The 17,858-nt window shown below is 39.5% G+C and overlaps 1 protein-coding gene across 12 annotated transcripts in view; it reads right to left on the bottom strand.

Moving 5' to 3' along the window:
- The window catches only part of PAM (peptidylglycine alpha-amidating monooxygenase), a 324,946-nt gene that overhangs the window by 28,976 nt on the left and 278,112 nt on the right, over nucleotides 1-17,858 (bottom strand). For all 12 annotated transcript variants that reach the window (XM_027545524.1, XM_027545523.1, XM_027545518.1 and 9 more), the window contains 2 exons: nucleotides 16,427-16,556; nucleotides 987-1,103 (listed from right to left, as the gene is read on the bottom strand). In XM_027545524.1, the coding sequence (XP_027401325.1) occupies nucleotides 987-1,103; nucleotides 16,427-16,556 (247 nt within the window). The remainder of the gene's footprint in view (nucleotides 1-986; nucleotides 1,104-16,426; nucleotides 16,557-17,858) is intronic.

The raw sequence follows: 17,858 nt of genomic DNA on the forward strand, positions 1-17,858 counted from the left end.
TTTGGTCACCGAATGTGAGGGTTATGACTTGCTTTTAACACAGACACACCACTGTCGGCCACGCTGATGTAGCAGCAGCTCTGCCTTCCTCTTTAACGCCTATCTGGAATGAGAACACTTCGGACTGATAGCCAGAGTACTGGAGAGACAGGTTCAAACACAATGAGTGGTGGGGCTGGTATTAGAACTCGGCCCTTGACTCACCATCTCAGGATCCTATAAAAAGCTAACTGTTAGCATCTCCATAATAAGCTGTATTCAAAGTGGATGGCTCCCAGCCTTTTAAAGAAGCTGGCTCTCCCTGTGCCTAAGCAGATAAAGTAGGGTATAGCTCCCGAAGCTGCCAGGCCACAAAGGTCGAGGACACTCTGTCAGCAGGTGCCCCTTTCTTTCAAAGACCATGAATATCAGCCAACTTTTTTTTGGCTGCCAGAAGCCAAATCTAGGAATAAGACCAAATAATGGGCAGCTTTCAAAGCCAAATTAACTATGCATGCCATGGAAAGTTGAAAATGACATTTGTTTAATCTTCACTTTGAGATGGGAAGAGAGAAGCCTTTTTTCTTAATGGTGACTAGCTGCTGAGTTTGGTTATGTAACTTCTCCGCTTAAGAAATTTTTTTTAATCTTCAGATCTAGCTGAGCAGCAACTCACTTCATTAGCCATGTGTATCAATTTTCTCTGACGCTTGACTACCATTAGAATCACCGAGGGAGCTTTCACACTACTATTTTGATACCTGGGCCCCATCCCAGACTAAATATGAATCTCAATTTTGGAAGCTTCCCAGATGACTCTAATGTTCAGTGAGGGTTTAAAACCACCTCTTTAGAAAATGAAAGGATGGCTCTATCAGTCCCCTGCTTTCTTAAGCTGTGTTTTCTCACCACTGCTGTACAATATACTCTTTCTAAGGCCAGACCCAATGATACACTTTGTACCAAATAGCACAAGCATTAATAACAACATATGCAATTTAACTCACAGATTTTTTCCACTGGACTGGAGTACTGCAGCATTATTTGGATCTATGACAAGAATAGTGTCTTCTTCAATTGGTCCAAGACCTCTTTGCTGGTAAACAAACTTGCTATCAAAAGAGCTAGTAAAAAAAAAAACAAGGCATTAGAATGGGAATAAGCCAATCAGAAACATCAGCGACCTTGAGAAACGCAGCCCATTCACTTGAGGTTTTAAACATGGAATCAAGAGAAGGGCTCAGACGTGTCTGACTGCACTCTTTGCCCTTCATGCTTCAGTATCTTGGATCACAGATATAATACCATCGCCTGAGGAACAAGACAAGGTCAGGGGGGAAGGCAAGGTTTCCAACCCGCCAAATCTGAATCCACACTTTCTCCAGATCTCCAGGTGAGTCACGGCCCATGAGACGTGGAGAAACACTGCCCAGAACTCTTAAAGAAGCTAATTTTTTCTCAAAAGCTCCTCAAAATGTTTAAATTCAGTAACTATTTTCTTTCAAAATACAAATGGAGGTATAACTTAACTTTCTGTGTAATGGTAAGGAAAGTGTGAACGGAAGGATGAAGCATAGTGATCAAAACTGTGTTTGCTATTTTACTTGCTGCAGGTACAACATGCAAACACACATTACAAGGACACAGAACAGAACATCCAAAATATTTCAAAAATATAAAACTGATTCTTGAAACAAAAATGTGTTTGAGACATAAAACCTTCTCCATATAACAGTTTTTCTGTAAGTACAAAATGGACATCTATGTAATAATTAATAAAAACACTAAAATGAATGACAGTTTCTGCTTTTTAACTCTATACTTTCCAGGCTATTATAAAATATTGTGAACATTTATATATATTTATATTTCTACCTGAATTAGTAGTATCGTTCTTTAAATTGATAATTATCACAGACATTGTACCTATTTAGATTCCTATTCGAAAATTATTTGTGATATATCACAAAGACAAGTTCTTCCAATCTAAGCTTATGTGACAGAGAGAAAAATATATGAAGCACCAACAGGCCAACTTACATTTCAAGAGCAAAGAACTAACTGATTAGCACATAGTTGAGACATGTTTGTGGGTGGGGAGCATAAAAATATAAAATATATATATATATTTTGCCAGATGAAGTCACTGTATAGATCAATAAATGTTCCTATAAATACAATTTCCTTTATAAAATAAGACAAGGTTGTGAAAAAGAAACTACTAATGCTTTGTAGTTCAACCATATAAGCAAAAAGAGAATCTGAACAACATTAAGTATTTATGGAGAAACATTTTTAATTTGGAAGGCGACAGACTGCTCAATTCTATCATACTCCTATTGATTAGTTGGTTGGTATTTTTATGGAACTTATGCAGAGACCCAGTAGGAGAACAAAAATTTCAAAATTATATTCTTTTGCCATTAAAAATAAACACCATATAACTATTTGAGCTTCTTGACTGTCACAGTCTTTGGGTATACTTTCCCTGAAAGATAATAATAAGTCCCTGAAGTAGTTCTTATTAATGATGCATTCAATTGAATAAAAAATATTGATTCAGCTTTGTCAACTAAAACTTAAGTAATACTGCTTACATATGCTATTATGTGTAGTTAAAACCACATAGCAGAAAAAAAATACATAAGTTGATGAAATGGAAGTAACATCACCAACAAAGCATATTTTATAAGACAATTATGACATCATTATTAAATTAAAACATACAATTTTATTAGTTAGAATCAATGTAAGAATATGCAAGATATTAATAAATCAGGAGACACCAATAATGAGCAAACACAAGTAACTCTTTCTTAGTACTAGGAAACACCAAACAGTTTATCCTCTATCTGAATGTATTTTTATTTACTTTTAATTGGAGGATAATTGCTTTACAATGTTGTGTTGGTTTCTGCCGTACATCAAAATGAATCTGCCATAGGTATACGTATGTCCGCTCCCTCTTAAACCTCCTCCCTCCCACCTCCCACCCTATCCCACCCCTCCAGGCTGTCTCCGAGCATGGAGTTGAGCTCCCTGTGACACACAGCAAGTCCCTCTGGCCATATGTTTTACATATGGTAATGTGTAAGTTTGGGCTTCCTGGGTAGCTCAGCTGGAAAAGAATCCGCCTGCAAAGCAGGAGACCCTAGTTCGATTCCTGGGTCAGGAAGATTCCCTGAAGAAGGGATAGGCTACCTACTCCAGGATTCTTGGGCTTCCCTGGTGGCTCAGGCTGTAAAGAATCTGCCCGCAATGCGGGAGACCTGGGTTCAATCCCTGGGTTGGGAAGATCCCATAAGGAAAGGCAAGGCAATCCACTCCAGTGTTCTAGCCTGGAGAATCCCATGGACAGAGGAGCCTGGTGGGCTACAGCCATGGGGTTGCAAAGGGTCGGACATAACAGGGACTGAGCACAGGCAATGTCTATGTTTCAATGTTATTCCCTCAATTTGTCCCATCCTCTCTGCCCCCCCGCGGCACCCACAGTCTGGTCTCTGTGTCTGTGTTTACACTGCTGCCCTGCAAATAAGTTCATCAGTACCATTTTTCTAGATTTCATATACATGTGTCTCTTTTTGATGTGACGTTCTGTACTAAAAATCATAACCATTCTCATAGAAAACAAAGCTATTGAATTCAACCATCAATGGTAATTTTTTCCAACTTGTCTAGGATACTGGATAACTTAAGTGCAGCATGTCTAACACTCATAGTATGCTACAGTTTTACATTCATATGTAGTAACATGAGGGCTTCCCTGGTGGCTCAGTGGTAACAATCCACCTGCAATGCAGGAAGTACAGGAGACAGGGGTTCAATCCCTGGGTTGGAAAGATCCCCTGGAGGAAGGCATGGCAACCCACTCCAGTATTCTCACCTGGAGAATCCCATGGACAGAGGAGCCTGTGGACTACAGTCCATAGGTTTGCAAAGAGTTGGACAAGACTGAAGTGACTCAGCATGTATGCACGCACATAGCAGGATGAAGTCCCTTCATTCATTATTTAAGGCTGAAGTCATATTCCTCATTATTCAGAAACATTTCACGATTTTTAATGGCATAATGGTAATCTAAACAACGTGAGAATTATGTTTTCTCTGACTTTAAGGAGTTAAAATTTGTTTTCACTTTTTTAATAGAAATTTGAGATAACTGTAGATTTACATGCAGTCACAAGACATAATCCCTAGAGAAGGGAATGGCAACCCATTTCAGTATTCTTGGAGTATTCTCCAGAATACTGGAGAACCTGGTATTCTCCAGAAGAGCCTGGAGGGCTACAGTCCTCCAGGGGTTGCAGAGAGCTGGACATGACTTCACACACACACACACACACACAAATAATAGGGCTTCCCTGGTGGCTCAGAGAGAGATTCTATGTACACTTTGCCTGGTTTCCTCAGTGGTACCTTTCTGAACAACTATACTACAATATCATAACCGGGATACTGATATTGGGAAAATCCACTGATTATATTTAGACACCCTTTTCCATTTGGTATTTCCTAAAATTTTCATTTATTCTTACAGTTTATTTACTTGGGCGTGGAATACACTACTGTATTACTTCTCCACCTAGGAGTCAGTACTAGGGAAAGTTACCACGTCCTCACAATTCATACCAAGTGCTGTCCACGTGACATGCAGCGTTCTGGCCCACTAATGACAGCTAATGACAGTGACAGTCCAACTGCCTGCTGTATATCCTGATAAAACTGCAACCTGGCATACCTAATTCCACATCTCTTATCTGCAAAATGGCAAACTGTAAGAGAAGCCTGACATATTTACTTGTTCGTGATTTCCCCAAGCAATAGGTTGCAGTATTCTTTGGTCTGTCTTGTCATTCACTTAAATACTCACCATCAGTCTTCAATCTCTGGTCCCACTATTTTAGGAAATAACATTCTTACAACTTATTGATGGAGATTTCCCCCACCCAACACCTTCAGGGGCATATGCTGAATTCCTCTATCTTAAATTATGCTTTTTTATAGCTCTAGTTTATTTTTCCAGACACTTAAGTATCTAAAAATGTAAATTCTAGTTTAAATTATTCTCTGGTAGTCATGTAAGCTCAAAGTCAAGGACCCGTAATGCTGGGCTTGGCTTCCAAGAGAACAAGCTATGTCAAGGAAAAATATAAATAAACCCAGACTCACTGCTTATGTGAGTCGTATCAAATGACATGTAGCTAATGCACATGTCATAAAATATCCTTTATCAATGGAACTGTTCTACACTGTTCATGAATACAGAAAAAAATGTATCAAGTAGTTGATGTTCTGCTGTCACAAACCCAAATTGTGTGTGGGCATCTATATTCACAATCTAGAAATGTCAAATTTCTAGTGGTGGGAAAAATGCAAAATTAACTAATTTGAGGATCATACTCTTTTATTATTCATTTTTTGGTGATGTTATAACAAATGTGAAATAGCAAATGAAAGAGCCAAAAGAAAAATAAGGAACAATATAAGTAAGCCATGGAGTAAATAAATCAGATTTTGGAGTAAATAAATCAGATTTTTATAATTAAATATTAGATGTATGAAAATATCAGATCTCTTAAATTATCAAGTTTTTTTTCTTAGTATCTTATATATACACAATGTAACAACTAGTAATATCATTTATCTTTTAGGGTTTTTTAATTATTACAAATGAGCCCCATGTCATTAGCATGTACAGAGGACATTCTTTGTAATGCTTCAAACTAACCACTCTTCCTATGGAATGCAGTTCTGTGGTTATTAATAATAATATTACTATATTTCCCCCATATCCCTTAAGGATCTCAGTGACTAGGCAAGTTTTTAAATTTACTGATATTAGCATCATTTGAGTATTTTCATTTATTTCAGTAACATAAATAACAAATAATAACATTCTAGAATTCTTGGGGACACCAGAGCTTTAAAGGAATTAACCACAACACCATAGATTCAACTATTTCATTGAAAATCTTCTGTGATACCCTTTACCAGATGTCTGTATGTTTAAACTGGCAGCATCAAGGGATATTCAGTCACTGTCACTCAATAGATTGGTTGATGAGTCTTAATCCTTTCACTTGGGATAGCTGGAGCTTCATACAACTAATAGCTGGCCCCTGGTAGATACACAGGGCAAGTAATAAAAGGAATTGATGGTTCATTTTTTTTTTTTTTATTCTGAAATGGGAAAAGTCACACACACACACACACACAACACACATACTCACATTAAATCTGCCAAATAAAGTAATTTATAAACTCTCTTGTAATTCAAAGAAAAGTAACCCTTGAACAGTTCACAAATGGATGTCAGATTATAGAGCTGGATACACTGTTGCTGTAGCAAACTGCTTATTTAGTGTTCCAAAGCAGCTACCCTGCATTATATGCTGCAGAGAGGTCTTTATTTCAACCACGTTTAACTTTTTACAGAATATAATAACACCCTGCACATTTCACACAGTGCCTGGAGCACTGCTGATCTCTGCTTGCTTCTCTGAAAAAGCACTCAGTGGAAAAGGCTGAATGGAGGCCTGCGGGCTGGTATTCATCAGTTCTTTATTTTAGCAGTTTGAATCCCCCATTAATGATTTTGCACATTAGCAGCTAATCAAACAGTTTAGATAAGGCTGAAAAGAAATGCATTGCTATATTCATACGCAAAAGAATTTAGAATACAGAGAAAATAAACTTCTGTGCCATCAATCAAAATTAAGGGAAATGCAAAATAAATAAGAGCAACTGAAGACAGAAGTAAAATATAATGTTGTAATTATATAAATTAAGAGGTTGGAGAAAGGACCACAGGTTTTCAAGTGAGAAAATAAAGGGAAACATACCTTCAATGTTAGGAAAGCAAAGACATACTATACGAAGACTAAAGACTTTAAATGGAATATAATTTAACACTATGTTTAAAACATTTACTTCTTACACACATTGCAAAAATTCCCTATGAGGAGGAAAAAGGGTGGGCAGACAAAGAACTCAGCGTGACCACTTATGCCCTGATGGACCCAGCATTAGAGACATCCCAAATAAGGATGAAAATATCAAAAGACTAGGTATCACAGCACCAGGCTCTGTTTGGTCAGTAAGGCCACTGGGAACGTGTTACTTAACAAAGTGACTTTTGTTACTCAAGAGAAGGAGGAAGATTTTAAAGCCTTCATTTTTTTGGACTAGAGAACAGAGGCACTGAACTCAAATGTCTTGATACGGGCCTCAGAGCTAGGAAACAGAAACCAAGTTTGAAACCTGGGTGTCCTGTCCACAAAAACATATGTTTTTTTCTTATTAGGATTAACCTACTGGACTGGGAGAGTCTCCCCTCCAGTTATCAAATTTAATTTGTAGATGTAGAAGAGACAGAAGAATAGTCACATAGCCAAGAAGAATCGGAGAAAGTGGCATAAAACTGAAAAACTGGCTTGAGCACAACAGCAAACGGCAATATAAGACAGAAGGGCAGACTACGGACGTTCTCTTTGTAGGACTCCTTACAATTTTCCCTTGGATGTGAAGGTAATAAGTTCAATTTTCCAGGTCTAATTAATTCTAAAGGTATGAAAGAATTTGCAGATACAGAAGCAGAACCTCAAGCAGATATCTTAATTGAAACTTCAGGTGACTAGTGAGGCAAATCTTGAACTGCTTTTTATGCAAGTTAGGAAGCAGACTTTTGAAACAAAAAAAACTTGGCAAGATTCCATAAAACATTGTTGAGGAGATGGTTTCTGAATGAATTATCTGGGGGGCAAATGGGAGATTCCCAGAAGCCCACATCTCTAAGGACAAAACTTGTTAAACCAAGCAGTCAACTATTCAAACTTTATAAACAATATGTATGAAGATATGAAAGGCAAATTCACCAAACAGACCTAATACCAGGCTGGAAGGGACAGCTCATTCTCTGGTTAATTAAGAATAAAATAGTATCTGTAAAAATGGAAGCAATGCTAAATCTAGCAACATGAAATATAATTGGAATAAAATGCTGAATTCAGTGTTCACTGTATAAATACGAATTTCCAGTAAAAACTTGTGCACAATTTTATGAAATATAATTAGAGACATCAGTAGATTACACATTCAACACAAAGTAACAAGGTGATATGACTGCTGAAGAAAAGTGAATGCCAATCACTAATAGATATCTAGAATACACATCAAGGAAAGTTAACTGTGCTGCTCATCAGGTAATACATGAAGCACTGTGGCTACTTCTCAACCAAACACTAGAAGACTGAGAAACCAGAGCACCTTCAGATAAAAATATCATGTTAACATGAAGACTGGCTCAGGGCCTATGGGATATTTAGTCTGGAGAAGATAAGACTTTCTTCAAATATGCAAATAACTGACACGAATAAATGGAAGTGAATTTACTCTGCATTTGGCTGTCATGAAGGTGAAGTTATAGGACACAGATTTGAGGTTAATGTGATGAAGAACCGAATGACATCTAGATGAGTCCCATAATTGGGAAGTATATCTCATTCTAGGGAATTTCTGGCCTCTGAAAGAATTCAAGCATCTGAAAGAATTCAGATGACGGTGGAAGATTTTGCCTGGAGACGTCCTGGCAGGAGCCTGGAGCTGCGCTCTCTGGTGGACCTCTGCTACTCTGGGTGCTCAATGTCTACTGCCCCATTTTGTGCCAATGAAACCTATTTTTCTCTAGTTGACCCAAAATTCTAAGCCTCACTCTCAGTCCACTTTTTTTTTTAAATTGAAGGATAATTGTTTTACAGCATTTTGTTGTTTTTCTGTCAAACCCCCACTTGCTTTTGATAATATCAACTCTACTCTCACATTACAGAGATAAAACAAAAAGCTTAGGCTAAGCCAAAGAGTGAATTTCATTCCTTTGCCCACAGTTCAGGATGAAAGAAAAATGTTCTGCTACCTACCTAAAGTCAGGTAGGAGAACACTAAATGATTCAATTTAAGGATTTCTTGTTGACCTATCAAGGACACAGATGGTCTCTTCTGGTATTCTGAAGTTGCAAATAGGGAGGAAGATCAATCTGAGCCTAAGAATGGAACTAACCAGGAGAAGATGTGTTAAATAGACCCTGGTGCTATCATCTGAGCTACCATACCCTGAAAGTTTTTATTTATACAAACTAATAAATTTCTTCTTTTTCTAAGCTCGTATGCATTGGGTTTTCTCCTTCATTGGCTACAGATGGAATTCCAAGTGACACAACTTTCAAAATCCCTTTCAACTCCATGTGAAGAGTGACAGATGGTATAATAGAAATACCTTCTAGTGCCTAAAAATAAGGGATAAAACCCATGATTTACTGAAGAGGGTATGGGACATGAGGCCTGCAGAGGAGAACTTCAACTATAGCTGAGATAAATAAAAGAGAGGCCAGGAAGCAAGCCTCTGACCATGGTGGTGATTTTAAGATAGACACCCAAGGAACAAAGGTTACTGAGGCAGGAGCTACCCAGCTCCTGCTGGGAGGCATTTAAACTTTAAAGAGCCCTCGTTGTCATGCTGCCCTAACATTAGGGCAGACAAGAGGCTTGTTAAAGTTTCATTACACCCTGAAACTTCCTTTCAGCTAGAAGAAGTCTCTTACAGTAGCCATGGGCTTACCCGATGGCTCAGACAGTAAACAACCCTCCTGCAATGCAGGAGACTAGGGTTCGATCCCTGGGTTGGGATGACCCTCTGGAGAAGGGAATAGTAACTCATTCTAGTATTCTTGCCTGGAGAATCCCATGAACAGAGGAGCCTGGTGGGCTACAATTCACAAGGTTGCAAAGAGTTGCACATGACTGAGTTATTAGCACACATATATAGAGCAGCTATATGGAAGTAAGGGACTGACAAGGAGGAAAACAGAAATCAAATTGAGAAAGGAGATAACAGTTTACTGTTATTATTATTCTTGTTGCCATGCTTATTTAGCATAATTAAGTAGAAGAGTAAGGGCTGATCAAGGCTGTTGGGCAGGAAAGACGAGGAACAGTACTCATAAAGAGAACGGAAGGTGAGAGCTGCACAGTCGTGTCCGACTCTTTGTGACCCCATGGAGTCCATGGAATTCTCCAGGCCAGAACACTGGAGTGGGTAGCTGTTCCCTTCTCCAGGAGATCTTCCCAACCCAGGGATTGAACCCAGGTCTCCCACATTGCAGGCAGATTCTTTATCAGCTGAGCCACCAGGGAAGCAAAGAAAATTGATGTGATATCAAAAAAGCTTTGGGTATGGACTATTAATTAGGGATTATTACTAAATAGTAATAACTCCTCCTTCTGGAGGAGGGAATGGCAAACCACCCCAGTATACTTGCCGTGAGAACCTCATGAGCTGTATAAAAGGCCAAAAAGATATGACACCAAAAGATGAGTCCCGCAGGTCTGAAGGGGTCCAATATGCTACTGGGGAAGAGTGGAGGAGAATGAATGAAGCAGCTGGGCCGAAGTGGATATGATGCTCAGTTGTGGATGTGTCTGGTGATGAAAGTAAAATCTGATGCTACAAAAAACAGGACTGTATAGGAACTGGAATGTTAGGTCCATGAATCAAGGAAAATCAGACATGGTCAAGCAGGAAATGGTAAGAATCAACATAGACATCCTAGGAATCAGTGAACTAAAATGGACAGGAATGGGTGAATTTAATGCAGAAGACCACTAATCATCGAAAAAGCAAGAGAGTTCTTGACTTCTGCTTTATTGACTATGCCAAAGCCTTTGACTGTGTGGATCACAACAGACTGTGGAAAATTCTTAAAGAAATGGAAATACCAGACCACCTGATCTGCCTCTTGAGAAATCTGTATGCAGATCAGGAAGAAGCAACAGTTAGAACTGGACATGGAACAACAGACTGGTTCCAAATCAAGAAAGGAGTACGTCAAGGTTGTATATTGTCACCCTGCTTATTTAACTTCTATGCAGAGTACATCATGAGAAATGCTGGGCTGGATGAAGCACAAGCTGGGATCAAGATTGCTGGGAGAAATATCACTAACCTCAGATATGCAGATGACACCACCCTTATGCAGAAAGTGAAGAAGAACTAAAGAGCCTCTTGATGAAGTTGAAAGAAGAGAGTGAAAAAGTTGGCTTAAAACTCAACATTCAGAAAACGAAGATCATGGCATCTGGTCCCATCACTTCATGGCAAATAGAGGGGGAAACAGTGGAAACAGTGTCAAACTTTATTTTTCTGGGCTCCAAAAGCACTGCAGATGGTGATTGCAGCCATGAAATTAAAAGACGCTTCCTCCTCGGAAGAAAATTTATGACCAACCTAGACAGCATATTAAAAAGTAGAGACATTACTTTGCCAAGAAAGGTCCATCTACTCAAGGCTATCGCTTCTTCAGTAGTCATGTATGGATGTGAGAGGTGGACTATAAAGAAACCTGAGTGCCAAAGAATTGATACTTTTGAACTGTGGTGTTAGAGAAGACTCTTGAGAGTCCCTTGGACTGCAAGGAGATCCAACCAATCCACCCTAAAGGAAATCAGTCCTGAATATTCATTGGAAGGACTGATGCTGAAGCTGAAACTCCAATAGTTTGGTCACTTGATACGAAGAACTGACTCATTTGAAAAGACCCTGATGCTGGGAAAGACTAAAGGCAGGAGGAGAAGGGGACAACAGAGGATGAGATGGTTGGATGGCATCACCACCTCAATGGTCATGAGTTTGAGTAAACTCTGGGAGCTGGTGATGGATAGGGAGGCCTGGCATGCTGCAGTCCATGGGGTTGCAAACAGTTGGACATGACTGAGCAACTGAATTGAACTGATTATTTATCTACTACTGTGGGCAAGAATCCCTTACAAGAAATAGAGAAGCCCTCATAATCAACAAAAGTGTCTGAAATATAGTACATGGGTGCACCCTCAAAAATAACAGGATGATCTCGTTTCACTTCCAAGGCAACCGTCAACATGACAGTAATCCAAGTCTATGCCCCAACCACTAATGCTGAAGAATCTAAAGTTGAGTGGTTCTATGAAGACCTAGAAGACCTTCTAGAACTGATACCTAAAAAAGATGTTATAGTCATCATCGGGGATTGGAAGGCAAAAGTAGGAAGTTAAGATATACCCAGAGTAACAGGCAAGTTTGGCCTGGGAGTACAAAATGAAGCAGGGCAAAGGGTAACTGAATTCTGCCAAGAGAATGCACTAGTCATAGTAAATACTCTTTTTCAACAACATAAGAGATGACTTTACACATGGACATCACCAAATGACCAATACCGAAATCAAACCGATTACATTCTCTGTAGCCGAAAATGGAGAAGCTGCATACAGTCAACAAGAACAAGACCTGGAGCTGACTGTGGCTCAGATCATCACCTTCTCATAGCAAAATTCAGGCTTAAACTAAAGAAAACTGGGAAAAACACTAGGCCAGCCAGTATGACTTAAATCCCGTATGAATTTGTAGTGGAGGTGACAAAGATTCAAGAGACTAGATTTAGATAACAGTGTACCTGAAGAACTATGGACAGAGGTCCATAGTATTGTACAGGAGGTGGCGAACAAAACCATTCCAAATAAAAGGAAAAACAAGAAGGCAGGGTGGTTATCTGAGGAGGCTTTACAAATAGTGGAAGAACAAAGAGAAGCAAAAAGCAAGGGGGAGAGGGAAAGGTAACCCAATTAAATGCAGAGTTTCAAAGGATATCTGTAAGAGACAATAAGGCTTTCTTCAAAAAACAGTGTTTAACAATAGAAGAGTATGTCAAGGCTGTATACGGTTACCCTGCTTACTTATCTTCTATGCAGAGTGCATCATGCGAAATGCTGGACTGCATGAAGCACAAACTAGAATCAAGATTGCTGGGAGAAATATCAATAACCTCAGATATGCAGATGACACCACCCTTATGGCAGAAAGCAAAGAAGAACTAAAGAGCCTCTTGATGAAAGTGAAAGAGGAGAGTGAAGAAGTTGGCTTAAAGCTCAACATTCAGAAAACGAAGATCATGGCATCTGGTCCCATCATTTCATGGCAAATAGAAGGGGAAACAATGGAAATAGTGACAGACTTTATTTATTTATTTATTTTTTGGCTCTAAAATCACTGCAGACGGTGACTGCAGCCATGAAATTAAAAGATGCTTGCTCCTTGGAAGAAAAGCTATGATCAAACTAGACAGCATATTAAAAAGCAGAGACAAAAACTTGGCCAACAAAGGTCTATCTAGTCAAGGCTATGGTTTTTCCAGTGGTCATGTATGGATGTGAGAGTTGGACTATAAAGAAAGCTGAGTGCTGAAGAATTGATGCTTTTGAACTGTGGTGTTGGAGAAGACTCTTGAGTGTCCCTTGGACTGCAAGGAGATCCAACTAGTCCATCCTAAAGGAGATCAGTCCTAAATGTTCATTGGAAGGACTGATGCTGAAGCTGAAACCTCAGTACTTTGGTCACTTGATGCGAAGAACTGACTCATTTGAAAAAGACCCTCATTTGGAAAGACTAAAGGCAGGAGGAGAAGGGGACGACACAGGATGAGATGGTTGGATGGCATCACCGACTCAATGGACATGAGTATGAGTAAGCTCCAGGAGCTGGTGACGGACAGGGAGGCCTGGCGTGCTGCAGTCCATGGGGTCACAAAGAGTCGGACGTGATTGAGCGACTGGACTGACTGACTGACCTTATGGAACTTACAGTTTTGTGCACATGAGAAGACTCAGGATGGGATTCTGAGGAAAATTAATACAGAATTTCTCATCTTTCTAAACAAACCGTGGTAGCAATAAGAACGCAATTTCCTCCCCATGTTTCAATTTCCATTGTCTCTCACCAGCACGTAAGAAATTCCTCAGGGAAGTGCTGTCTTTTTGTTTGTACGATCTTTGGATATTCAATGAGTGAGAAGAAAATTACTTCGCCCATTTTATATAATTCACTTGCACATACAGGAAGGATGGTCACGCACAACTGTTCAACGAGCAGGATCAGCACATCCAAATCTATTTACCTACAAAACAACTAGCAGAGTAATCCACTTCTAAATCTCTTTGTGAGTAACAAAGCAGACAGTGTTTAAAGCAGAGATTGGAGTGCCCGAAGAGAATTTTCATGGGTGGCAAAGGCTGCTAGAGGCCAACAGGAAATACAAGAGAGGCAAAAGGAGAGGGATGACAAATATTCTTACACCTGAACGATAAAGACAAAGGAGAAAGAAGAAACAGACTTAATGGTATAAATTAGCGCCCCTGTTCTGAAGTTTTAATTTTTAACAAGACCGCTTTGTCAGAGCCATTCATCAGGGTAAACGCACCAGGGCTTTGGCGATGGAACTGGAATCTATTTACCAGGATACTGGCAGGTTATCTAGATGAAAGCACGAAGCCAGAAAAATCAGGTCTTCTGCTGGGACAGCCATGTATGTCCCAGAAAATGTTCTTATGTGGCTCTTGTTTCAGTCTTGGGTCATTTACCCCAGGCTGGCCTGTACTGATCCCTTTTTTCCCCCTATTAAACTATTCCAGCCTCTGCTGTTTACTTGGAATGAATATCACATTAAAATGGAAAACTGGACTTCGTCCAATTTAGCTTTAGCCAGCTGAAACAGTATCAGTGGAAGAAAATGATGCTGTAATTTTCTCGTCTGATAAAATGTGGCTAGAAATCCATGCAGAAAATATAGTAATATTCATTAAAATGAAGAATATGCTACAGTGAATAGTAATAGTTTGCTTTTGAAAGCACTTGTTAAAATATCATTAGATGTTCAATAATGACTAAGATGATGTAACAGAGATGTAGAAATAGAGATGTTGAGCTTGATGGCTTTGAACTCTGAAGTGATCTCTTTCTTAGATTCCATTCTCAAGTGTGACAACTGCAAAGGATAATTAAACAGTATCAAAGCTATCGATCTACCCTGAAATGCTGACTGAATTCATCTTCAGCTGCACCAAGAAAACTGCGTCCATGTGTATGTACAGCACAGGTTTAGCCTAAGTTTCATCAGCATCTCTGAAAATGGAGGGAAAAAACAGTTGAACTGTGTGTGTGGATCCTCAGTTTTCCAAATGAAACCCTTTAGCTGTACACTTGAAATAAGAAGAAGATTCATTACATTTAACTCACAAGATAGTTAAAAATCCACCTTTATATGAAAATTTGTGATAAAACAGATGAATAAATGGATATTCAATACTTAGGAGAATTAAGATACACTGATAAACTTTGGAGCCAGCGTTGAAAAATACAATCCCGTAAATGTGTTCACAATCCTCTAAAAGGAAGCGAGTAGGACAAAGTGGGTAAGTGTGCCAACGCTGAGTCAGACGGACAGCAACTGAAGCCCACCTGTGCTGGGCTACCTGTGAGACGTGGGGCAAAACACTCATCTTCTCTGGATTTCTTCACCTGTAAAATGTGAATCGTGATGGTACTAACCGTGCCTAACTGCTGGGAGGTAATTCACGCAAACATTTAGAACAGTCACAGAGGCACAGCAAACAACTCAATAAATGTTAGACATTTTTTAAACCAAAAATCCCTATAAGATACTGGAAGACAGAATAAAAGGTTGGAAAGAGAAACCCCAAGGGAAAAGCAGGAGCGTGAGTTTCGGTGTTATTAAGTCTCCAGTGCTCTTAAAAAGAGAGCGTCTGTGTAAAAGAAATGATCTACAGGAACATGTGAGGGCAAGGTACTATTTCTATACATATGGTGGCCACGCGGCTCCAACCACAGAATTCCCCAGGAGGCACTGTTATCACTGCCACGGAGTGGCCTCAGGGAAAGCGAGAGTCCAGTGGCCTCAAGACGGTTCAATACCCAGCACAGGGAGATAAGGAAGTGCTTTACTGCAGTCAACCAGTAACTTTTCTGAGTTGATCATTTACCATGATGCACTTCTTCTGAAGTCTTGAAATGCCTCAGCCATGTACTGTCCTAATTTCTTTAATATTTCTCTCCTTAGGAGTGTGGAGGTGGCTTCAAGGAAACGAGAGCAAAATGCTAAGTAGGCAGAAAGTGAAAGTGAAGTCGCTCAGTTGTCTTTGACTCTTTGCGACCCCATGGTCTGTAGCCTACCAGGCCCCACTGTCCATGGGATTTTCCAGGCAAGAGTACTGGAGTGGTTTGCCATTTCCTTCTCCAGGGGATCTTCCCAACCCAGAGACTGAACCCAGGTCTCCTGCATTGCAGACAGACGCTTTACCATCTGAGCCACCAGGGAAGTAGGCAGAATCACAGACTTCTTGCCCTCCTTCCATAAACTAGCTTGTGAAACCATCTTAATTGTTTCCAAATGCACAAGACCTCCTCTTTCCTGTGTATCACAATCATATATTAAAAGAACACGTTGTGTTCACAAACATTATGTTCAAAAAGAACCTTCATAGTACTCTCACCATTATTCTTAGTTTAATGGGAAGCGACGCATGCTGTTTTTAATTTCATTTACTTCTTGAAGGAAAAATGATTACTTACTTTCCATCCCAGACGTGGTCACCTCGGTGGAAAATCACGAGATTATTCTGAGGGTCCAGAGCCACCCCAGAAACCTGGCCTGGTAACAAGTATACTCCAGGCCAATCCAGTGCCTCTTCTACATGGAAATCTGAAAGAGAAACCCATACATTTAGTGTAAAAAAGAAAGTCAGTATAACTCCACGAAGATTCACAATGATTGTAAGAATCATGCAGTAATGTCACTAGATGCAAAAAACAAACAAACAAACAAAAACAAGCGTGCTCTACGTAACATATACCGCATGCACATGCCAAAGTGTAGCCTCCTGGGCCATGAATAAGTAAGTGACTGTGAACCTGTTTGGGGACTAAATGCTCTTTTCCTGTTGATAAGATGCCTTATAAAACCAGTTTATCCTTCAGTCATTAAGGAGCAAATTGGAGACTACCTTCTTCAAGATTCGTACCTTTAACTAGTATCTTTGGAAAATATGGTAATATGGATAATATCATTTTAACGCAAAGCCTTTAAATGAATAGCATTCTTGGGCAATAAGCCTCTGTGTGTGTGTGTCTGTGTGTGTGCGCAGCTGTCTCTCTCTCTCTCTCACCTAACTTCTGTAAACTGTGGGTGTTCAATATATATTAGACCCTATAAGAAACCATCATTGATGATCCCCTGTACAGGAACTATGTAAGATTCCAGTTTCATTTCGCCCAGCCTCAGTGTTCCTGTAACAATGGGAATGGAGAGATACTTTTTCACGGTTTATATTTCACTGTTTCCTAACATGAGAAAGGAAAAAATAACAGACATTCTATGACTGAATGATGTATCAATTACTCTCACTTCTGTTTAGAATGCGTTTATACTTAAGAGAATACCTAAGTTCAATTGTGCTAATCCCTTTTATAAAAATGCTCATGAGTAAAGAGGTATGAGTACAGAGGAGCTCTACTAACAGGATAGAAAGTTAAGAAGATACTGTGAAATCCTCTGTATCAATGGCAACATTTCCTTCTCTCTGAAATGCTTCAGGAGAGACACTGAGAAGTAAAAAAGCAACTGGAGTCCCTCTCCTGCCCGTACACTGGAGGATGTGGCAACATGCAGTGATTCTCAAAGATAAACATTCAAGACTGGAGGAAGAAAGGGACACCCAGGACTCATATAATCAACTTCTGAAAACTTGAGAGGATGCCAGTGTGAGAATAAACACTTTAAAGTCATTCTCTTAACTACAGAAAAAGGAAACAGTACCTTTCCACTCCAGATGTTCTTACCTTTGTAGGTTTAATTTTTTTTTAATAAAAATTAACAAAATATATCACAATCAATACGATGACTAGAACAGTTTTGCCTATAACCTTTGCTGATACATCTTCAACAAATAACCCCTAAGTGGACTGTCTACGTAAGGTATTATGCGAGATTCTGGGAACACAAGTA

The sequence above is a fragment of the Bos indicus x Bos taurus genome, chromosome 7 (assembly GCF_003369695.1).
Source record: "Bos indicus x Bos taurus breed Angus x Brahman F1 hybrid chromosome 7, Bos_hybrid_MaternalHap_v2.0, whole genome shotgun sequence".
NCBI classification, from domain to species: Eukaryota; Metazoa; Chordata; class Mammalia; order Artiodactyla; family Bovidae; genus Bos; species Bos indicus x Bos taurus.